Raw genomic sequence first — 24,044 nt, 5'->3', positions numbered from 1 at the left:
TGATTCTTGTAGAATCCGTTACATTTTCTTCCATATTTTTATCATGTTCTTAACTATGAAGTTGTTAATGTTCTTTGCGCCATCATTTGAAACAGACCTCCCCTTTTTCTGACAGATATTTTCATCTCAGTCTCATGAAATCGCTCGCATGTGCAGTGCACTTTTGACTACAGTGTTTTACTGCTAACTGTATTATGCAACGAACATCAGCAAGTAGTCTACCGCATTGTGCACATTGCTGCGCCTATAATGTGAACAAATAATAGTTGATCAACATTTTATGCTAAACGTTCTGCTCTGTTGCATCAGCCTCATTGCTTTTTAAAATGTTTTTGATGTATTCTAGGCTACTGGCTGTATGAAATTGTGATGTATCCTCCCACAACTGTCCCAGAGTCTGTTTGGAATACGCTATTTCTTCCTCGCACAGAACGACAAGCTGAACAATAGAATAGGTACACTTTTCTACTACGGGGGATAGTAGATTGACATAGACTAGTGATGTTGCTGTTCGTTACTCGTCTTGTTGGCTGAGGAAAAGTACACGTGGACAGTTACGCTAACATCTTCAAACGCACATCAGAATTTGTCGTTGCATCCTTGACTTGCATGTTCTGTTAAGAAGAATTACCATAATCTAAATGTGATCTGTCATTTTGAGCACAGTGGGTGGACGCCCTTATCAGGTTACGCACCCAATGGATATGGGTCTGGTACATTTCTCAAATGTCCAGTAAATTAAACTGCTGCCGGTCAAATGTCCGGTGCCACATTTTTCTAACGGAAACCCTGATGTGGCGATTGCCTATGCAATGCTACTGTCACAAAGAGGGCAAATACCTACAGTAGGAGGGGGACCTGGGTGAGGATGCCAACCTCTACCCTCTGCAGTCAGTACAGAATGTGACATACTTTTCACTCCTCCCTGCATCCTCACTGTTTGTGTGTGTGTGGTGTGTGTCTGAGCCATCTCTCTTGGCTTGGGCTGCCATGAACATGTGAAACAAATGGAGATCAGATCAGTTTGTGTTGCTACTAAGGACCAGACAGACAGGAGACTGGCCAGAAGTGACAGCGCATGCAGTAGCCCTATAACCACAGTGGCCTGCTGGGTGGTTACATACTGTGGCTGCAGATCTCCCAGGTCCCCGCTGGGCTACGATGGCACCAGAGACAGCCTTGATCCAGCTGTGCATCTCCTCTGGACTGTCAGCCTGCAAAGAAAGAGGAGACGGGAGAATGAGGCAGGGGGATGGAGGAAGGGAGTGGGGATAAGGGGCAAATAGTAAAGTGGGGAAAGTCAAGGGTGAGGGAAAGAAATATACTGAAGGGGTAAAATTCTTGACATTAATCTACACCAGGGATTGGCAACTGGCTGCCAGCCCGTGGATCAATTTCCCAAAAATATATTTCAAAACATTCTTGGGGTTCTCAATTTACGGTTGAGTTACAATAGTAGAATACACAAGGTGCGAATTTGAAATGTGGTTGTGCATCAGCGTTTTTTTTTGTGTTATGTCAGTCACAGGTTGACATTTATTGTCACAAGTCTTGTCCTGGAGGCAGAAGTGAGCGATATCCCCTTAGATAGGCCTTCTGCTAAATCAAAATTACCTATATTGTAAAAATTCATGAACAAAAATGAGCTTTTTGGTCTTAATTTAAAGTTAAGCATTAGGGTTAGCAGTGTGGTTAAGGTTAGGTTTAAAATCAGATTGTATGACTTTGTGGCTGTGCCAGCTAGTGACCACTGCAGAGCTGCTTTTAGAACACGATTCATTATCACTCAATTAGCCCATGTCAGCAAATCTTTTGGGCAGGATTGGTAAATTAGTCTAGCTAGCTATCTAAACTTGTAGTAATCATGGTCGAATTACTGACCGGTGGGGCCCCAATGATTTTAAAAGTCACTCTCACTCAGATATTATATTAACATGTCAAAATATGTAAAATTGCAGGAGATTAACTGTAAAACTGCTAATTGTCCCCCAAGGTGAAATCGGGGAGGGGACTGTGGACCGGCTGCTGTACGTGATATCTCAGACAGCACTGGACCGATTCTGATGAAACTTGGGTAAATTATGCGTCTTACCATAGAGCCAGCATTTACAAAAATACACTGATTGGCCCAAGGCACGAGCTATCGTGATTAACAGAAATGTACTAGGTCACACGTGATATCTCAATTGGCCCAAAGGGGGGCGACCATAGAGATTCTATTAAATTACCAGAGGGGCTATGTCATAAACCCTCAAAGTTCCAGAATGGGGTGAAAATGGCAGACGTATTAGTTAGGGAGAATATCAAACCAGTCTAATTGGAATGAATGGCTGTACAGGCATAATCCTGATTTTATTTATGCAGGAGATATCAGAAATTGCGTAATAATTATTGTCAACCTAAAACATTGTCATATAATCATAAATACAGTTTATACAGGTTTTATACACATTTTCTGTATAAATAGCCTTTAAAATGTATATAAACAGACCATACATGTCTCAATTTTTGTATGATAAAATATCAGTAGTTGTTGTATTTACAACTTGTCAATGTCCTATCATCTACCACTCCAGCCCCTCATCATTAGTTCAGATTTTTTGTGGCCGCCAGCCCCACCAAAGTTGCCCATCCCTGATTTAGACATTATGTAATAGTGTGTTGGTAAAAAGATGTTTGGTCTCTTCTCACCTGGATGTAAAAAGTCCTAGAAGTGGTGACAACCTCAAAGAGATTATCCCTCATCATGATGTCACTGGAAATACAAAGCCAACAGTGATCAAAATCAAAGTTGGCTACATGCTAAATGTAGGTGGATGTAGAGGCTACGTTTTACCATGACAATGTTGAGTTGTGCAGTACCTCTGTTTGCACTCCTGAACTTTGTGGACCTCCTTCAATGGAATCATTCTCAGAGGCTCCTTCTCCTGAAGAGAGAGGGGGAGCGGTTCAAGAAAATGAAAAATAACATTTTAAGAGCCCAAAATGTATAACATAGTGCTATAACGTGTGCTATATCCTTATGACACTTGCTCCACAATCTTTGGGAATCCTCTTTGTCGAGTAAAACCAACTTTCAAGACCTTATTGATACAGTATATTTGGAAGACAAGGGAGAAAGACTGTCCACTGTTGATGCCAAATAGACACATGCTGGTGCAAAATATAGGCAAGCATGGAAGTGCTTTGTGGTGTGTGTGTGTGTGGGGTAGGGCACAGAGACAGTGGCATGCTAGGACATGTGTAGAAATGGCATAAGATTCCAGGGACTTGAGGTGGAGCGGACAAACCCAGTGTGAGTGTGTGTAAAAAGTCATTCTGGTATGCTTTCCAGCGTTAATGAAAATTGCTTACCAGATCTGATTTGAAGTAACTCATGGTGTTATCCTCCAGTAAGAAATATCTCCTTTTCCAATTTCTCATCTGGGGAAAAGAAAATAGCAATTTACTTCCTCATACTCATAGCCTCATACTTTAACCTAAAATACCCCAAACTCAGAGCCCCTCACAGTACCCCACTACACTCACCACAGCTCCCTGCTTCACACAGTAGCCAGACTTGATGACCGCCCGGTCCTGGGTCGGCCTTCCCAGAAAGTATGGCAGCTGGCTGTACGACCTCCGCAGCAACTCACGCTCCGAACCCTCCTGGCCCTCGCCCCCTTCCTGCTGTTGGAGGGAAATACACCATAGGTGATTTACATCCACAACATCTCAGTTAATTTACAACTTAATAAGAGGCTGACTAGGTAAGGCTATATCTAGTGAGGCTGAGTTATGGGGGTAGACATAAGTCATTATGGCACATTCAGTCCCACTTTATTTGGATAGTCCCCTAAAGAAAGACTGTAGATGCTCAAACTATCAACTGAACTCTATTGACATGCAACTAGCTAGGGTTAGGGATAGGTAGGGCGGCTAGCCTTGGCTACCTGCGTCTGGGTGATGATGGGAACTCCCCCAATGATGTCAGTCCTGTAGGAGACCTGCTTCTTGGGTCCCAGGATGTCCAGAAGAGCTTTCTGGTTCTCCACATTCTGTTGGGCATTACATGACTTTGGCACCTGCAAGAGAAAACAGTGTGACAAACATTCATAACATGTACAGTAGACCTCGATTCTGTGACTGTTTCAGGGGGATAACACCTTAGGACAACCATATTTCTGTGTATGTTGGTTAATCACTTCCGCAGACATCCGCTCCTGTTCCTAGCCCCTTTTTGAGGTTGGAGGGATTCCAAGAGTAGAGTGGGAGTACTGCACAGCTCCCCCAACTCAAGGGCAGAAAGGTCTCTACCAAGAATACACCATCCTGAGTCACTCTCTGACTCACATACAAGTGAAATCTTGAGATTTTACTCACTTTAAGGAAATATTCAGTCACGAACAGGAAATCATTGTTTTCTAAAGAGGACTAGGCAGGGTCTTCAGGTCCTTAGTAATAGAAGACCGTGCAGAATTGAGTGAGACTCACAGTGATTTTGGTGGCCTTGTTGAGAGCATTCACCCATTCCACCAGGTCCTGCTGATCATTGGCCTGGAGGAAGAATTTCCTCATGCCAGCATTGATGACTGAGAAAGAGGAAGGGAAAGGCCAAGAAAGAGAAGGAAGACAATAGTGAGTGACCCAAATCAAAAGTTGACATGAAAATGTTTGTTTAACAAGATAAAACACTGTAGCTTAATAAGAGCTTGGTTGAGAGGGAAGAGTGGATTGTCTGCTGTTACTAATAAGACGAGGCATAGCAGGAGCATTGGGTCCATTATATGAGAGTGGAAAAAGTCATCAGCAGCCCTACCCATCCCCGCTGTAATGACCGTTCATACCTAATGTTAACAAAAAAGGGCTCGAGGCCATCACAAATCACACACGCACTTGTCAATCACAAAGGGGTTTTAGGTCAATTCCTGATTCTGGCACAGAGAGCACTCCTGTCTCCATACATCGTTCTCTCGTAATTATTTAATCCCTAACTTCCTCTACTCTTCACCTTCTCCCCTTCTGATCAATGTGTTAAATTACATTATAGCCGAGCCTACCAGACGGGCTAAATGCCTTTTAGAGCACCAGCTCTTCCGGACGACTGTGATCACGCTCTCCGTAGCCGATGTGAGAAAGACCTTTAAACAGTTCAACATTCACAAGGCCACGGGGCCAGACGGATTACCAGGACATGTACTCAGAGCATGCACGGACCAACTGGCAAGAGTCTTCACCAACATTTTCAACCTCTCCCTGACTGAGTCTGTAATACCTACAAGTTTAAAGCAGACCACCGTAGTCCATGTGCCCAAGAAAGCGAAGGTAACCTGTCTAAATGACTACTGCCCGTAGCACTCATGTCGGTAGCCATGAAATGCTTTAAAAAGCTGGTCATCAACACCATCATCCCGGAAACCCTAGACCCACTCCAATTTGCATACCGCCCCAACAGATCCACGGATGACACAATCTCAATCGCACTCCATACTGCCCTTTCGCACCTGGACAAAAGGAACAGCTATGTGAGAATGTTGTTCATTGACTACAGCTCAGCGTTCAACATCAGTGCCAACAAAGTGCATCACTAAGCTAAGGACCCCAGTACTAAAGACCTCCCTCCACCCCCAGTTTGTAAGGGTAGACAACAACACCTATGCCATGCTGATCATCAACACGGGGGCCCCTCAGGGGTGCGTGCTAAGTCCCCTCCTGTACTCCATGTGCACCCATGACTGCGTGGCCAAGCACAACTCCAACACCTTCATCATCATCATTAAGTCTCTCTCACTCTCTCAGCGTGATTCATCACTCCAGAGAACACATTTCTACTGCTCCAGAGTCCAATGGCAGAGAGCTTTACGCCACTCCAGCCGACACTTGTAATTGCACATGATGATTTTAGCCTTGTGTGCAGCTGCTTGGCCATAAAAACCCATTTTATGTTTGTCTATGGAGAATGCATGGCTGGTTGCTAACTTTTTTACGTGTCAGCAACTGGTTCGGCTGAAATAGCCGAATCCACTAATTTGAAGGGGTGTTCACATACTTTTGAATATGTAGTGTATGACAATCTGTATACCGCACAAGTCTAGATACAACTGCAAAATTAATTTCAATATTGTTTGGAATGATTTTACCCACAGATTACCCATTATATTGACCAGATACTCTAGTGGCCGCTCTAACAATGAAAATACATTTCTTCAAAAATGGAAAACAGTCGGGTGGAGGCAAGATCAGGTGGGCCAATGAGAGGGCTACACGCGTGTGAACAAAAGGCACAATTCCGATAGTGTTTTTTCTCAAAGTTAAATCAGTACACTCATAACAACCTAGGCATTACAAAACTTCTATTCGATCAAATAAGACACACGTAGCAAATAAGCCATAAAATGTTTTATCCAAATTCGACACTCATTGACCGCCAATACAAAAACTCCTTGCTTGGTGAGCAAAGAAATAAGAAAAAACGGCACCTGCTGGAGAAGACAGATTTTGGGCTCTTATTATCCCTCTAACTTCGCCTCTTTCTCTCTGTTTTACCCTATTTTCTTCCAACAGGAATTCCGGTTGACTGACAGGCTTCCCAGACTGCCTCCAATCTTAAAAATGTTCCTTAAGGTAACTTGTATTAGTGTACCAAGCTTGATACTTGCATCATAAAATGGAACAATTATTTCATCTGCTGGACTAGAGATAACATAACTGACAAGGTGTTAATGGCCCGCAAGTGGTTTTGGAGCAGCCTGCGACCGTTTAATAATGTAAAATGCCAACAGAGATGCACCCAGACCAGCGCCAACGCGCAATAGAAGGAAAAAAACTTTATGCCGGTAATATGGGTGACAACTTTTGAGACAAGTGGCTCTCTGTAGTAATGGTGCAACCACCATGGTCACGAATCTGTGCTCTAGGGCACTCAGAAACAGCAGTACAGCGAAGCCTAATCATTACAAAAATTATCTGGCACAGCAAAATATTTGACAATAAAATGGTTGCACTTTAGAGTCCTGCTCACAAGTCACATCCCCAGTTGTTATGTCCACACAAATCCCACAGTGATAGAAACTGAAAGCAGAGAGATAATCACCATTGATTGAACATTAATGCTGTGGAATAAATGAGTGATTCAATGAGTGGGAGAGAATCAGTAACAGGCAGACATGGCATGTGCATTTCGTTAAACATACTGAAACAAGTAGACCATGGGAAAAAATAAGATCAGGCAATTAATCTAAATGTGCTAAAATGAAACTAAAATGGTATCATCTGACAGGGGTGTGTATACCATGTTACCACAAACAATTTACCCCACTTTAAGCTGTATCAACACAGTCTGGCTGAAGAGGTGTGTACCAAAGGTGGTGGGGGTTATCAATAGAAGTGAATAACAAGCTGGGAGAGGTCGTCTAAGATCTGACTCACAGCTGCAATCATACACACAAAACGTGTGTGGTTGAGTCACACAGCAGCATCAGAGCCACAAACACACAGACATGAACTTGCCACTCTGACTCTCATTTTATTGTAAGTCCATCTGGGAAGTATGACTGCGTTTCTCAAACAGCTTTCAATGAAAACACCCATTAACACATGTGCAGTAGGGAGGCGCGGTGGTAATTATAGTCGAAATCAACAAAATAATACACGCAAACAGCGGTTTTAAAAATGCCCCAGACTATCTAGAATGGGTTCGATTAGGATGCCAGCATCCTATCAAAACCCAAACAGGGACAGTAAACGTAGTGTTTCCTCCAATTGAGGACGATGGGGGGGGGGGACTTCCAGATTGTCATACCAACCTTGTGCCACCTCAGGATATTCGGAAATACCGGAACTCAACACAAGGTGCACTATTTTCAAACCCCACTGATCCACTGACCTATTTTAAGGACATATATGCCAGCTTATAAAGCTATACAAATAATAAAACAAATTGTTATACCCACAGTTTGTTGCATGCACAAAACAAACATTATAATCCAGGAGGGGATTCTCTGCTGTTACCAAGTGAAGCTTGATTTTGGAAGAAGCTAACCCCTTCGCTAGACAGTCAACTAGTTACTAAATGATCAAACAAAAATGCCCTATTGCAAAGCATTTAGCACATTTCAGACTTAACTTAATAGTTAAAAAATATTTAGCTGGCAAACATTTAGTTGTGAATTCCATACTGTAACTAAATCACCTGGCGTGTACTGCACAACAGTGAGTGACTCACAAGGCTCTCTCGTCGTTGTGTGCTTAACAAACATCACCTAACTGGGGACAACCGGTAAGCTTCAAATTGAAAAATGGATCTCCTAACGTATTGCACAAGAGGACTGCAGGTATTTACATAAAACCAGTTAAATGTAAATCTACGTAACCCCTAAAAAGTTATTGTTTATCATGAGATGGCCATAAACAACAGTAACTAGTAATGCTGCATACTCAATTAAAAAGGTTAAAATCTCATCTTTCTGGTAAAAAAAAAAAAATGTAAACTGCTGAGGTGTAGTCACTTTTCAGGACACAAGTTCAAGTATAATATGAAATATTTTATGATGCATATCCTATTCAACAAAACTGTACGAACAAGGCTTGAACGGACTTGTATGCTTTATAAATATAGTGTCATCAAATTATAAAATGACTAAGATTTCACCTTCCTTATAACTGTAAAATACATATTTGTATGTTTAGTGTTAGAGAAACATTGCATATTTTCTCTCTTGATCAAAACGTCTGCCCCGTCTTCCTGAACTTGCTAGGAACTCGCCTTTCATCTCATTAATATTGTCCTTCTAAAAGGTGCTTTTTTTGGGGTTTAAAATCGGAATTATTTTAGATGAATGGCTATATATCAATCTCTGAATGTGCTACAGTGATGAAACCACTCTCTCCTACTGCACTACAATGTAAGGATTGCACGCATGTGCTTTGTCAGTGGCGAGTTCAGCCAAGAGTTGATGGAAAGTCGGAAGAGCAAATTAAATGGTAGGAGGGACATCCCAGATACAAGTGGTTTCAGATCTCACATCTTACGTCACACGGGCTAAAAGAAATTACACTACTGTGTCCGTTGGGAACCAGGGCTATCGCTCATTTCGATCTATGGTGTCCACAGATCAATTTATAAGCAAAGATGTCGGTCGGAACCGGTACCAGAACCACGCAGGTCCCCCAAACGTGGGACTTCACATTTAAGAGGTTAAAAAGTAGTTACAAATATTCAAATGTATTAAAAAAACGTCAAAATAAATAGTTAACGGTATTGACAATATTGAAAAAAAAAAAAAAAACATAGTGGCTATTTCCAAATATGCCGCTATAAGGTATACCACCCAAGCCTAAAAGCCAATATATGCCTGATGTGGCAATACGGTCCTGAGGCTCCGTACAGAGGGTGCGACGCAACCGCGGAACGTCCGGAGGCTTGTGAAGGCCAAATCAAGCTCCGTACTGCATGGCTGTGCACCTCCCAAATGTTTTAGCAATGCGGAGGGCTCTGTATAGCTGCACACTGACATGATTGGTTGACGGTAGGTGGGGCTGTACGTCCTGTATAAACACAAAATCACATCCGTGACAACAGCTCTGTACCGCAAAGCACAAGTAGTATGAATGCCCTGACTTCTACGGAGGCCGCATCGCAGTAAATGCTGTACGGCCAATGCAGATGCCGGAATGACCATAAAATCGGCTTTAAATGCTGACACACACACACACAATTCTGAACCAGATAAACCAAGAGGGCAAGAAGGGACCATATACAGTAAGTACCCTGGTCAGCTGCTACCCTGCATGCCTCTGTTGAAGCTAAGCAGGGATGTCCTTAGCATGTCAAGGGGAAAGCAAGCAGAGGTGAAAGAGGTGAGAGAAGGGCAAGTATGCATTCCTCCCTCAGGTTCAAGTTAATCTAAACACTCTAGCCTTGTGTACATAGTCGCATCTGTCAGGGCAGACAGATGGTCATTGTCACTCCTGAAAATATATTAATGTATTGCTGGACAGAAACATGGACTCAGCTACCCTCATATGACTTCATCATTTGGCCAATTCAGCTCACACAACTGGGGAAAAAGAGCCCATGGCCATATAGACTTTATTTTAACTTTTTTTATTTCACCTTTATTTAACCAGGTAGGCTAGTTGAGAACAAGTTCTCATTTGCAACTGCGACCTGGCCAAGATAAAGCAAAGCAGTTTGACACATACAACAAAACAGAGTTACACATGGAATAAACAAACAGTCAATAATACAGTAGAAAAAGTCTATATACAGTATGTGCAAATGAGGTAGGATAAGGGAGGTAAGGCAATAAATAGGCCATGGTGGCAAAGTAATTACAATATAGCAATTAAACACTGGAATTATAGATGTGTAGAAGATGAATGTGCAAGTAGAGATACTGGGGTGCAAAGGAGCAAGATAAATAAATACAGTATGGGGATGTCCACTACAGTTTAGATGTCCACTAACCTTCTAAATCTAGAACTAAGTTTACAGAACTCTGTATACAGTATCTGTGGCTATGGTTCATAAATACTGAAAAGGTCATAAAAAGCCCAGCCAAGTTGCAAACATTTCCATATGAATTGAGCAGAGGAAGGAGAATAGTTATTCTCAAAACAATCTTACCAAAGCAAAACTCCGCCTTTGGTCTTTGCTTAGTGGCGTCGCTGACCTACAAGGCAAGAGAAGTACAAAAACCACAATTAACGATTGCTCACAGTGAACGTACACAGAGTATTTAAAACATTTAGAACACCTGTTCTTTCCATGACAGAGTGACCAAGTGAATACTATGATCCCTTACTGATGTTAAATCCACTTCAAATCAGTGTAGATGAAGGGAAGAAGCCAGGTTAAAGGGTTATCAGATGCCAGGCACATTGGTTTGTGTCTGGGGGGGGGGGGGGGGGGTGCAACTCAATATTAGGAAGATGTTCTTAATGTTTGGTTTACTCAGTGTATATTAATATCCCTTTTTTCAACAAGCACCTATCGAGAAAGTATAAAATCAATGATGTGCAAATTCATTAGCAAATCTCTTACCTTGGAGATGTATGTGAGTTTGAGTGAGCCAACACAGACCGCACCAATGGGCAGGTTCTATATGGGAAATAGTTAGGTGAGGAACTATTATATAGCATTGAATAATGCATATTGTTATAAACTCTGATGCAAACCATGACCTTTTATGCGGGGTGCTCTCATATTATGCATTTGGGGTATTCTAAAGAAGAGAGCGGGTTACGGGGGAACTTCAACAAAAAATGAGAACAAAAGTGGATTTAGGCTACATTGTTCGGTTATTAAGATTCTGATTGAACTTACGGATTTTCTCTCTATAAAAAGAACATGGGGGAATTATTCACTCTCCGCAAAAGGCATGAATAACTTATGTTTTAGCACACTCGCTAAGTCTGTAAAGATTGTAGGGCAGGCACAGGGAGGAGAAGCTTCATTTCCAAAAGTTCCAAATACACAGGGGGGTTTCACCAAAGCCGTGTATTATTCATTAGGTATGTCATAGTTGTTTTTCAAAGATGCATTATGATGCATTACAAGCGCAAAACATTTGAACAAAAATGACAATTTTGACATTAAGCAGGGCCATTTCGCATAACAATTAGTCGTAAAAATATCATGGCTATATACAGGGAGTAACAGTACCGAGTCAATGTGCTGGGGTATGAGGTAATTGCGGTAGCTACACAATATATACAAAAGTATGTGGACACCCCTTCAAATTAGTGGATTTGGCTATTTGTGTATAAAAAAATCGACTACACAGCCTTTCAAACCCCATCAACAAACAAGGGCTCAGTGACATTCAACGCGGCACCATCATAGGATTACACCAACTAGTCATTTTGTCAAATTTCTGCCCTGCTAGAACTGCAAGTGCTGTTATTGTGAAGTGGAAAGTCTAGGGGCAACAACGGCTCAGCCGCGAAGAGGTAGGCCACACAAGTTCACAAAACAGGACCGCCAAGTGCTGAAGAGCGTAAAATTCATGTCCTCGGATGAAACACTCACTAACGAGTTCCAAACTGCCTCTGGAAGCAACGTCAGCACATTAACTGTTTGTCGGGTGCTTCATGAAAAGGATTTCCATGGCTGAGCAGCCGCACACAAGCCTAACATCACCACGTGCAATGCCAAGCGTCGGCTGGAGTGGTGTAAAGCTCGCCGCCATTGGACTCTGGAGCAGTGGAAACGCATTCCCTGGAGTGATGCATTACGCTTCACAATCTGAAGTATCTGGGTTTGGCGGATGCCAGGAGACCGCTACCTGCCCGAATTCATAGTGCCAGCTGTAAAGTTTAGTGGAGGAGGAATAATGGTCTGGGGCTGTTTTTCATGGTTCGGGCTAGGCCCCTTAGTTCCAGTGAAGGGAAATCTTGACGCTACAGCATAAAATGACATTCTAGACGACTCCATGCTTCCAACATTGTGGCAACAGTTTGGGGAAGGCCCTTTCCTGTTTCAGCATTAAAACGCCCCGTGAGGTCCACACAGAAAAGGTTTGTCGATATGAACTGGCCTGCACAGAACCCTGACCTTGCTTCCAGACAAACTAAACACCTTTTTTGCCCGCTATGAGGATAATATAGTGCCACCGACACGGCCCGCTACCAAGGACTGTGGGCTCTCCTTCTCCGTGGCCGACGTGAGTAAAACCCTCACAAGCTGCCAGCCTAGACGGCAACCTTTGCCGCGTCCTCAGAGAATGCCCAGACCAGCTGGCTAGTGTGTTTACGGACATATTCAATCTCTCCCTATCCCAATCTGCTGTCCCCACATGCTTCAAGATGGCCACCATTGTCCCTGTACCCAAGAATGCAAAGATAACTGAACTAATCGCCCCATAGCACTCACTTGTCATCATGAAGTGCTTTGAGAGACTAGTCAAGGATCATATCACCTCCACCTTACCTGTCACCCTAGACCCTCTTCAATTTGCTTCCCGCCCCAATAGGTCCACAGACGATGCAATCGCCATCACACTGCACAATCCCATCTGGACAAGAGAAATACCTATGTAAGAACGCTGTTCATTGACTATAGCTCAGCATTCAACACCATGGTACCCTCCAAGCTCATCATTAAGCTTGAGGCCCTGGGTCTCAACCCCACCCTGTGCAATTGGGTCATGGACTTCCTGACGGGCCACCTCCAGGTGGTGAAGGTAGGAAACAACATCTCCACCCCGCTGATCCCCAACACTGGGGCCCCACAAGGGTGCGTGCTTAGCCCCCTCCTGTACTCCCTGTTCACCCATGACTGCGTGGCCATGCACGCCTCCAACTCAATCATCAAGTTTGCAGAAGACACTACAGTGGTAGGCTTGATTAACAACAACAACGAGACGGCCTACAGGGAGGAGGTGAGAGCTCTCGGGGTATGGTGTCAGGAAAATAACCTCTCACTCAACATCAACAAAACAAAGGAGATGATCGTGGACTTCAGGAAACAGCAGATGTTAGAATTGTTCTTCTTTGACAGAGTATTTTGTGTAGATCATTGACAAAAAAATAACAATTCAATCCATTTCAATCCCACTTTGTAACACAACAAAATGTGGAAAAGGCAAGGGGTGTGAATGCTTTCTGAAGGCACTGTACGTATTGTATGGTCACTGTGGGGAAAACGTTGTTGATGCACTTATTAATTCTTAAAAGTCTAAGCTGACATTTGGAATTGTTTTAAGGTCATACCATGGATAATTTGGATATTTGATTATGAATTTAAGGATCAATTTAAGTATAAAAAAATTGTTTTTAAATGATTTGATCAAATATTGAATTAGGCCTTTACTACTTTAATAAATGCAGTAAAAAAAGTAACGTCCTCGCACTGTCAACTGCATTTATTTTCAGCAAACTTAACATGTGTAAATACTTCTATGAACATAACAAGACTCAATAACTGAGACAAACTGAACAAGTTCCACAGACATGTGACTAACAGAAATGGAATAGTGTGTCCCTGAACAAAGGGGGGGTCAAAATCAAAAGTAACAGTCAGTATCTGGTGTGGACACCAGCTGCATTAAGTACTACAGTGAATCTCCTCCTCATGGACTGCACCAGATTTGCCAGTTCTTGCTGTGAGATGTTACCCCACTCTTCCACCAAGGCACCTGCAAGTTCCCGGACATTTCTGGGTGGAATGGCCCTTGCCCTCACCCTCCGATCCAACAGGTCCCAAACGTGCTCAATGGGATTGAGATCCGGGCTCTTCTCTGGCCATGGCAGAACACTGACATTCCTGTCTTGCAGGAAATCACTCCAGAACAAGCAGTATGGCTGGTGGCATTGTCATGATGGAGGGTCATGTCAGGATGAGCCTGCAGGAAGGGTACCACATGAGGGAGGAGGATGTCTTCCCTACAACGCACAGCGTTGAGATTGCCTGCAATGACAACAAGCTCAGTGCGATGATACTGTGACACACCGCCACAGACCATGACGGACCCTCCACCTCCAAATCAATCCCACTCCAGTGTATAGGCTTCTGTGTAACGCTCATTCCTTCGGCGATAAACGCGAATCCGACCATCACCCCTGGTGATACAAAACCTCGACTTGTCAGTGAAGAGCACTTTTTGCCAGTCCTGTCTGGTCCAGCGACGGTGGGTATGTGCCCATAGGCAACTTTGTTGCCTACAAGCCCTCAGTCAAGCCTCTCTCAGCCCATTGCGGACAGTCTGAGCACTGATGGAGGGATTGTGCATTCCTGGTGTAAGTCGGGCAGTTGTTGATGCCATCCTGTACCTGTCCCGCAGGTGTGATGTTCGGATGTACCGATCCTGTGCTGATGTTGTTACACGTGGTGTGCCACTGTGAGAACGATCAGCTGTCCGTCCTGTCTCCCAGTAGCGGTGTCTTAGTACGCTCACAGTACGGACATTGCAATTTATTTCCCTGGCCACGTCTGCAGTCCTCATGCCTCCTTGCAGCATGCCTAAGGCAAGTTCACGCAGATGAGCAGGGACCCTGGGCATCTTTCTTTTGGTGTTCTTCAGAGTCAGTAGAAAGGCCTCTTTAGTGTCCTAAGTTTCCATAACCGTGACCTTAATTGCCTACCGTCTGTAAGCTGTTAATCTCTTAACGACTGTTCCACAGGTGCATGTTCATTAATTGTTTATGGTTCATTGAACAAGCATGGGAAACAGTGTTTAAACCCTTACAATGAAGATCTGTGAAGTCATTTGGATTTTTACTAATTGTCTTTGAAAGACAGGGTCGTGAAAAAGGGACATTTCTTTTTTTGCTGAGTTATATATATCCTGAGCTTATCGCCTTGATATATGACAGACACTTCAAAACCTTATTCCTTATGATTTATTCAATGTGTTTCTATATAAACTCAGGAAAAAAAAGAAACGTCCCTTTTTGTTCATACAAATATTTACACATGTTAATAAGTTTGCTGAAAATAAACGCAGTTGACAATGAGAGGACGTTTCTTTTTTTGCTGAGTTTATATATATTACACACACCTACACATTCAAAGATTTTTCTATTTTTAAAAATTTTCTACATTTTCGAATAATAGTGAAGACCGCAAAATTATGAAATAACACATATGGACACATATGGAAAGTATCCCCCTTTGCCTTGACACATTTGCACACTCCTGGCATTCTCTCAACCAGCTTCATGAGGTAGTCACAAGGAATGCGTTTCAAGTAACAGGTCTGCCTCAAGCAAACACCATCATGTGCGTGAGAGTCTCCCCTTTCTATAGAATGGTCATATGTGGTCAAACTGTTCTGATGATACAGACGTTTTTGAGAAAAGACCGATTTTCGGGATGTCTCCTGACCTAACAAACAGCGCTGTAGCTATGCCACAAACCACCGCAGATGCGGAATGGCGACTATAGGCGGATGCAGTGGAATAAAACGCAGCCAATGCAAAATAACAGATATCTCTAGCTGGAACTGGTGGATTTTGATGGGGATTTCTTTTGTATGTTACTTAGATTGAAGCATCAGTGCGTCAAGACTCTAGGGCAGTGGTCACCAACCAGTCGATCGTGAGTGCTACACCAACTAATCCAGGGCCTAAAATGAACACCCGCCACACCGCAAATGTAGGATAGATTTTGGAATTGGCAGGTAAAATGTCTTTCTCCAGCCACATTGGAGGTTAGCCAGGGTTCCACAGTGCAAGCATTTCACTCGTATTTGCGAATAAAATAGGTCAAGTATGAGCACATTTATAAATCAATTCTGCAGTAGCTTTTTTGTAAGTGTTTATGTCTTTTTGTTTCATAGCTGGTAGCTAATCACACCAAGACCTACGAATCCTATGTATCCCACCTCACGCACTGCGCATCAAGACTGCCTGGTGGGGAGCTGTGCGAACTGTGGTTGAAGTGAAGTGCTGAAGTGCTGCGCACAGTCATAAAAGTTGGTCTAGTTTACTCAAAAGTCTACTAAAGTGAGCCTTTGCTATTTACACTGTTATTCACAAGCTAGGTTGTTTTTCAATATTTGGAGTGCACGCTTCAGCAGCTGAACATTAGTCTCATCTGTGATATTTTGGTTAAAAGACACGGGTCACAAAATGTTATAACATTTAGCAATTTACGACATCACTTCTTACTAGCAGTGGTGATTTTAGCATGTAAATCTTGGTGGGGCAAACTCAAAAATATTTGTTGTTGAATGCCAGCAAAGCCAATACACATTATAATTGCACTATAATGGTGACAAACGGTGCCCAACAACTGTTATGACCTACATAAATCTGTCGCAAGAGCAGAGCTTTCTTTTCAGCACCATGGCGTGAATCCTTACCACTGCTACACCTGGCTATCAGTGGAACCTTGTCTAGCAGCGCAACAGTTCATTCAGCCTCATTTACTGCCTTTTTTTAAAAACATAGCTGATCAGAATTCAGAACATGGGCCATTCTTACAGTATTCTCCTGTACACAAAGTCAGTACCATAGGATAAATAAAGGGGGCATATAAGCAGACAATTGAAGTTCTTACAATATTCAATGATGAAGTTTTTCTAAAACAGGCTATAGGCTACATGTGCCTATAGGGGAAAGGGACCAAATTATTGGGTTGAGGCACATGGGCTATTAACAGCTTAATACACAGCATACACATAGTATTACTGTCTTTGCTACAGTATAAATATCTCCCTGGCATATTACATAATTTATGCAGCAGCATACAAGACATTTTTGGACTCACCTTGTTGTGCTGTGCTCACTTGAACAAGATGGCGCAGCAGTCCTTCTTGTGGTCAAACTTTGTCATCAAACTTTGTCATCAAAGACTGGCATTCTCTGGATTTATGGTGCTTTCAAGACAACTGGGAACTCAGAAGAAAACACGGTCGAATCATGATGTCATTGATCTTCAGGTCGGCGCTCTAGAAAGAGGCCCGTGTTCCCCAGTCGGAGCTAGTTTTTTTCCCCAGAGTTCTCAGTTGTCTTGAACTCAGAACTGGGAAATCTCAGATTTCATTAAGTTTCCATTTGTTTTGAGCGCGGCAGAAATCATGCTTGATTGGCCATACTGTCAATGTATTCAACCTTTTCTGGCCCATGGTGTTGCATGTTTATCCTTTTAAGCTTGGTTAAAAGACCCTTAAACCCAGACTTGGACCACATACCCTCTCCACCAAATAGCAGGCTAGTGATTGCTTTGCAACATTTGCAGTTAGCCACTGATTCCTTCCAAACCACTCATTTTTGAATTTGCGATTTCCAACTTGTTGTCTAATGTTTATGTCCAATGACCGATGAGCACCGATAGGTTATATCTTCAATTTCTCTTCATATGACAAAGATTGAAAAAGATTTGCCAGTAAATTGTCGACTTGATTCATGATGATGACTGCTTGTCTAGCTTGCTAGCTAAGCTTTTGAAAGTATGATGTTGACATGATCAGTCCAATCAAAGCTACGGTAGATATAACGTGATTTGACGTCATTTTATCTGTGGCCAATGACCTTGAGCCTTCTTGGATGGGCACTTCTAATATAAATCTATGGCAGCACCCAAGGGGCTTGAACTTTCTCTCTCTCCCTGTAGATTTTGCGCTGAGTGACAGAACACTGAGCCAATTCCGGCACAACTAGAGAACATAAGAAAACCCCTACGCTGTGTATTTTCTGCTGACTGCCCCACCACAACAGAAAGCACTGAGCGAGGCTGAAACACCTGCATTTTGGAGCCGCCTTAAGAAAGCAAATATGAGACCATAGTTGTGTGTGGCCTTATTAACTTTTACATTGTTTGCAAACTGATATGTGACATGTATTAATGCCAAAAATAACATGCAAAAACAGGAAAACAAAAAATAAACAGGTGGGGCTCAAAACAGGTGGCTCTGCCCCACCCTGCCCTGAATGAAGGGTCACAACTGCTTACAAGTAATACCTTTGTTTTTGAAACATTACAAAGCATGCTCATCCGTTTTTTGTTTTTGGTGTAATAATGGCACAAACGTGTTGGCTGGTAAAAAATCTCAGCGGCTGGTAGATTTTTAAACAAAAAAGTTAGTTTCAGGACATGAAGTGATCTATTTTGTTATCAAAGCTCTAGTTTTGAAATATAGTTTTGAAATCTGAGAAAAACAATATTGGCATATAGCCAATATACTGTGATAATGTATTAGGCCTGCCTACTGCACAAACCACATTCCTACAGAACTGTTTTTATTTGGTAAATGCAAAAAAAATGCTTTTTGACTGTGAAAGTGATCTTTACTCAAAAACGGTTGGTGACCACTGCTCTAGGGGTTTAATAAAGCCGATGAGTGATGTGTTAAACTCCTCAATGTTATCAGATGAATCGAGGAACATATTCCAGTCTGTGCTAGTCCTGTAGCTTAGCATCTGCTTCATCGGACCACTTCCTTCTTAAAAGGAGTATGGGGGGGGGGGGGGGGGGGGGGGGTTTAAAGGGTGTGTGTCAATCACCAGATCTCAACCCAATTGAACACTTGTGGGGCCATATAAAATCTGCGAAACGGAAAACACGTACGGAATCACGGAATCCAGAGAATAAAACGTAATTCAACAATATTAAAACATTTATTTAACTTAACAAATAAAAAAAACTAAGTTTGTAATAAGACATGAACAGAATGCATCAGTGACTTGCATCAGTGACTTTGAAGAGGCAACGAGAGTCCCCCTCTGTGTATGTACGGTGTGCACAGCTACCACTGTGTAGCCGTTAGCGATGATGCCAATGAAAAATCTTCTGGTGGATGGAAAGGCTTTCCCAAAAACAGTTCAATGTTAACTACATAGTAGCCTATGCTTACCTGGCAGAATAATATCATGATTACCATCACGTGCGCTACAAAAACACCATTAACCAACAGCCTCTTGCTATGTGCGTATTGGAATTAATGAGTACATTTACAACAAAAAAATCCAAAACCTAAAACATGGTCTCCTGATGTGGTTTAAGAATTGTAGTCAACATAGAAAAACAACTCAATTGGATGTTCTATTAAAAAAAGTGTGATTCTGCAAGAAAAAAGCTGTGGGTAAACAGATACCTGGAAAAAATAAAAAGGACTTTGGGGAAGTTAAAAAAAATAACACTTTTACAGGGCCCTACTTGTGAGAGACTCTTCAGCGGCACCTGAGACAGCATTTTCCACCACCATCAACAAAACACCAAATGATAGAATGTCATGTAGAAGAATAGTGTTGCATCCCTCCTATAGAGTTCCAGACACTTTTAGAATCCATGCCAAATTGCATTGAAGCTGTTCTGGCGGCTTGTGGTGGCCCAACACCCTATTATTTTGGCAGTTACCTGTAATATATAATATTTCAAAATGCCCATCCCTAACAGTAACAGCCACAATGCTAACAGCTAATGCTCGCCAGCTGTCCTACTGTATGTTACCTGAGGGTTATCCATGTACCACACTAGGCTGCCCGGCTGGGTGTCCAGGATGAAGTAGCGGCGCAGGAACTTCCCACTGCTCTCGTTTTCCTCGATGTCCAGGAAGCCACAGATCCGGTTCTGCCGATCCACGTAAGGCATCTCCGGGGCTGGCACATTCCCTGACCCAGGGGCCGGGAGAGAGGAGGGGAAGGGTTTAGATGGAGGAGAGCCTGGAGGGAGGGGAGAGAGGGAAGTGAGTGGATAAGGTGTAATGAAGAGTTGTAGTCCAGTGTTCTCTGGCAAGCCTTGGCAGCCTCTCTGCCACCTGGTACTAGGATCGTGTGACAAACTTCAACTCCATCTCATTTATCCCTTTCCATGTAATCAGTTTCCTTCTGTCACCTACTCTACCATCCCCCTCTCTCTCCTTTTTTCTCCTCCCTCCCTTCACATCTGGTAAGCCTCTGTCGTCTACCCAAGCCTTTCTTTCGCCTCTACAAACTCAAAGCTGAGAATTAGATGAGAAATAATTTCATAGACGGTAACTTGACTGAGAACAGTTTCATTTACAGTACAGACCTGGAGCTCAGTCAACATCTCAACAACCAGATACTCTGAGGAGCTGGGGTGAGCAATATTTATTAACTCAAAGACTGAGCAGCCAGCCAACCAACTGACTGACATCTCCTGGTGGTTCAAATTACTAATATTGATTTCAACTCTCCAACTCAAAAGACTAGTGAAAGATTACAACATGTAGGTAAACGTAAAACTAGATATAATACTGCACACATTGCTGTAGCATGGTTTAACTGTCATCTAGGGATGCACATTTATCAATTTTGCTGCTGACTAACTGACCCTCATTAACTGGTCAACAAAACGGTTACATTTTTTCCAAACAGTAAAATGAAGTGACCAACAGAAAATACTATCAGAGATCGGTATATAATGACAAGATGCTTATGTTTTCGCCCTAACGAAAGGGAGTCGTACCAAGACGAGAAGGCAGGTGACAAGCTTAGGCCCAAAATAAGCCATAGAAATACATTGGACTTATTTTGGACAGAAAGTGAAACCTCTCGCTTCGCCTCTTCCTCTCTGAAACTATGCATGCATACAAGGACCGAACATTTTTTATTAAGAGCTTAATGGAAACAGTGAAAAGGCCTATTATTGAACATGGAACTCCTGTAATGAAGCAGCTAATATAAAACATTTTCAAACACTTGCCCAAAAGCAATTTGCGGAAATAACAGTTCTAAACTGCGCACCTAATGTGAGTAGTTCCACGTGACAGATGAACATTTCCATTAGAAACTTAGAAAGATGTGGAATCTAATAGCAACTACTATGATGGGTTGCTAATATGACTAGGATTGTGCTTTTGGCTTCTGGACAACAAAACAAAGTTGATATGAAAACCAATAAAACAGGACAAAAATGCTGGTTAACGGCACGAGCAATTCTTTATAAAAGAATTGCCTCTACATTTCTATGGATGGATTTTCACAAGGCTACTTTGAAGCAAGGTAAGACTTACCTCGTTATAAGTAAAGTAAAACGTTCAAGTTTCAAACAATTATACTGCCACAAGCTCACATTGCAAAGTGGTGGGAGGCGCGCTGATAATCAAAGGTAGGCAGGCTATAGCCTATGCATCCGAATGAAGAACGGGAGGTGCGCAAATTAACCTACAGACTGATATGCATGACAGGTCAAATGTATTTCTGCTGGCTAACCGATTAACATCCCTACTGTCATCATTTCTGACTGAAGGAATTGGCATGAAACAGACCTTTTGGTGTCGACGATAAAGGACCCTCTTTCTCTCCCTCCCTCTGATTCAGAGAAAGAGTCCGGGACATTATGAGCAGTATGTGGGAGGATAAGGGGGACAAAAGGCCTGCTTGTTGTGCATTGTGTAAAGGGGTGATGTCAGGGCTAGCCTCTGCATCCACTGGAGTCATTCCATAGACATAGACACACACACACACACTTGACAAACACCCTGTCAGGGCTGATCCTAAACATTGGCTTTAAAGAGTGTATGAAGGTGAGGTTCAGACTAGCCTGAGATGTTTCTTGGTCAACAGTGACACACACACACACACACACACTTCCAGTAATATCCTCTTGGGGAGATTTCAATAGTGCTGCAACATGTATGCCTGTAACTCCAATTGACACTGACTGTGTCAGGCATCATAGAGGGTTGGTGGAAATACAATTCATATTCTGACCATCTCTGAAACTCAGACAATACCTTTGATGATACAGTGGAAGCAACACAAGGTTATAACATTTACAGAAAATACAAATGCCAGTGGTTGCATTCAGAAGCACATGCCTGTAAAGATTAGAGAGGATCTCATGTTAAAGTAATACTGTTGAAGTAATATGGCTACAGGTTCATCTGCCTCACCTAAAGCCCATTCTTGTGGGAAGCTGCTTTCGTCAAGCTGCCCACTCAAGGAAACTTCATACTGTAACCAGTGCCTGCAACCTGGTTCAGGTTCAGTCAACCTACCAGGGTAGTTACAAACAACTAGGGTTGGAAACTTTCCGGTAAATTTCCAGGGAAGTTAAGTGCGAGAATATAGGGAATTTTGCTTATATTCATCAAAAGAGTCTTATGTCATATTTTGGTTAAACTATCCCCAATTCAATGGAATTGGAACACTCTGCATGCACAGTGCATTCTTCAATCACATGTGCAGTGCACTCATCCAACACATGTACAGCTGATTCTCAAGATCTTGCACACTAATGAGATGCTATTGAGCCCACACTACTACACTGTCTGAGCCAAGGACTACATGCTTTCTGGTAAGTTTTGATTACAATACTGGGTGGGGTAAATATATTTTATATGACATTATTTTTTGTTAACTAGTAAATAGTAGCCTACAGAAAAGTGTGTTTAAATCATTTCTAACTTGTTAACCTCACTAGGGTAGGGGGCACTATTTTCACCTCCGGATAAAAAGATTGCCCAAAGTAAACTGCCTGCTACTCAGGCCCAGAAGCTAGGATATGCATATAATTGGTAGATTTGGATAGAAAACACTCAAAAGTTTCTAAAACTGTTAAAATAAGGTCTATGAGTATAACAGAACTGAAATGACAGGCAAAAACCTGAGAAAAATCCATCCAGGAAGTGGGATTTTTTTAATGTTTGTAGTTTTCCATCAACTGCCTGTACAGATTCAAATGACTTAGGACTCAAATTGCACTTCCTATTGCTTCCACTAAATGTCAACAGTCTTTAGAAATTGTTTCAGGCTTGTATTCTGAAAAATGAGGGAGTAAGACCATTCTGAATGAGTGGAAACATTAGTGTCCCAGAGGTTTTTCATGCGCACGACCAAGAGCGCGCCTTTCTTGTTTTCCTTTTATATTGACGAAGCTTTTGTCCGGTTGAAATATTATTGATTATTATGACACCTTATGGAACAGCGGGGACTGTGAAGCAACACCAACATAGGCACAGAGACATGCATACACATGGATTTTGTATTGTAGATATGTGGTAGTAGAGTAGGGGCCTGAGGGCACACACACAGTGTGTTGTGAAATCTGTTATGAATGTATTGTAATGTTTAAAAATTGTATAACTGCCTTAATTTTGTCAGACCCCAGAAAGAGTAGCTGCTGTCATGGCAGCAGCTAATGTGGATCCATAAATACAAATGACAAGCAACAGCCTCTGTTTTGTGCAGAAAAACTGGGGTTTTCGATGTGTGAGGGAAAGAGCGCTCAAAAACAGAGACGGAAGAGGGCAAGCTATAGACTGCAGAGCCACCACGTTAGAAAGGTCAAACAAGAGAAGGTCAGAGGGGGGAGTGAACCAAACCATAGACTCTGGGCTTGGTCCTAACTCGAACATCAGCGTCCACATTCATTCTTCGTATGTGAGAGAACGCTTTGTCCACCACTGGAAACCAAGTGGTCGGGCAATAAAATAGCACCAAAGTAGAGGGGAAGGAAGGGAGGGAGGGAGAAAGTAAAAAGATCATTGGGGAAGTGAGAGACAGGAGAATTATGGAAACAGTAAGAAAGTGAGGTTGGGGGAGGGATTATGGAACAATGGCTACCTACTGTGTCATTGTGAGTAATATCCAAACTATAAAAAATATATAGATCAAATGTATTTTATAAAGCCCTTTTTACATTTGCAGTTGTCACA

The 24,044-nt window shown here is 42.4% G+C and overlaps 1 protein-coding gene across 6 annotated transcripts in view; it reads right to left on the bottom strand.

Moving 5' to 3' along the window:
• The window catches only part of LOC120046573 (pleckstrin homology domain-containing family A member 1-like), a 30,439-nt gene that overhangs the window by 4,502 nt on the left and 1,893 nt on the right, over positions 1-24,044 (bottom strand). For 5 of the 6 annotated variants that reach the window (XM_038991924.1, XM_038991925.1, XM_038991926.1 and 2 more), the window contains exons 2-11: positions 19,874-20,085; positions 11,024-11,080; positions 10,607-10,652; positions 4,474-4,571; positions 3,933-4,064; positions 3,529-3,669; positions 3,355-3,423; positions 2,863-2,927; positions 2,692-2,755; positions 1,125-1,214 (exon numbers count right to left, since the gene is read on the bottom strand). In XM_038991924.1, the coding sequence (XP_038847852.1) occupies positions 1,125-1,214; positions 2,692-2,755; positions 2,863-2,927; positions 3,355-3,423; positions 3,529-3,669; positions 3,933-4,064; positions 4,474-4,571; positions 10,607-10,652; positions 11,024-11,080; positions 19,874-20,014 (903 nt within the window). In that variant the 5' untranslated portion in view covers positions 20,015-20,085. Of the gene's footprint in view, positions 1-1,124; positions 1,215-2,691; positions 2,756-2,862; positions 2,928-3,354; positions 3,424-3,528; positions 3,670-3,932; positions 4,065-4,473; positions 4,572-10,606; positions 10,653-11,023; positions 11,081-17,191; positions 17,566-19,873; positions 20,086-24,044 lie in introns of those variants that run through there. The other variant, XM_038991929.1, reaches the window with a different exon arrangement.

The sequence above is a fragment of the Salvelinus namaycush genome, chromosome 4 (genome assembly GCF_016432855.1).
Source record: "Salvelinus namaycush isolate Seneca chromosome 4, SaNama_1.0, whole genome shotgun sequence".
Taxonomy (NCBI): Eukaryota; Metazoa; Chordata; class Actinopteri; order Salmoniformes; family Salmonidae; genus Salvelinus; species Salvelinus namaycush.
The sequence above is the reverse complement of the archived record's forward strand: the minus strand, read 5'-3'. Positions and strand labels throughout refer to the sequence as shown.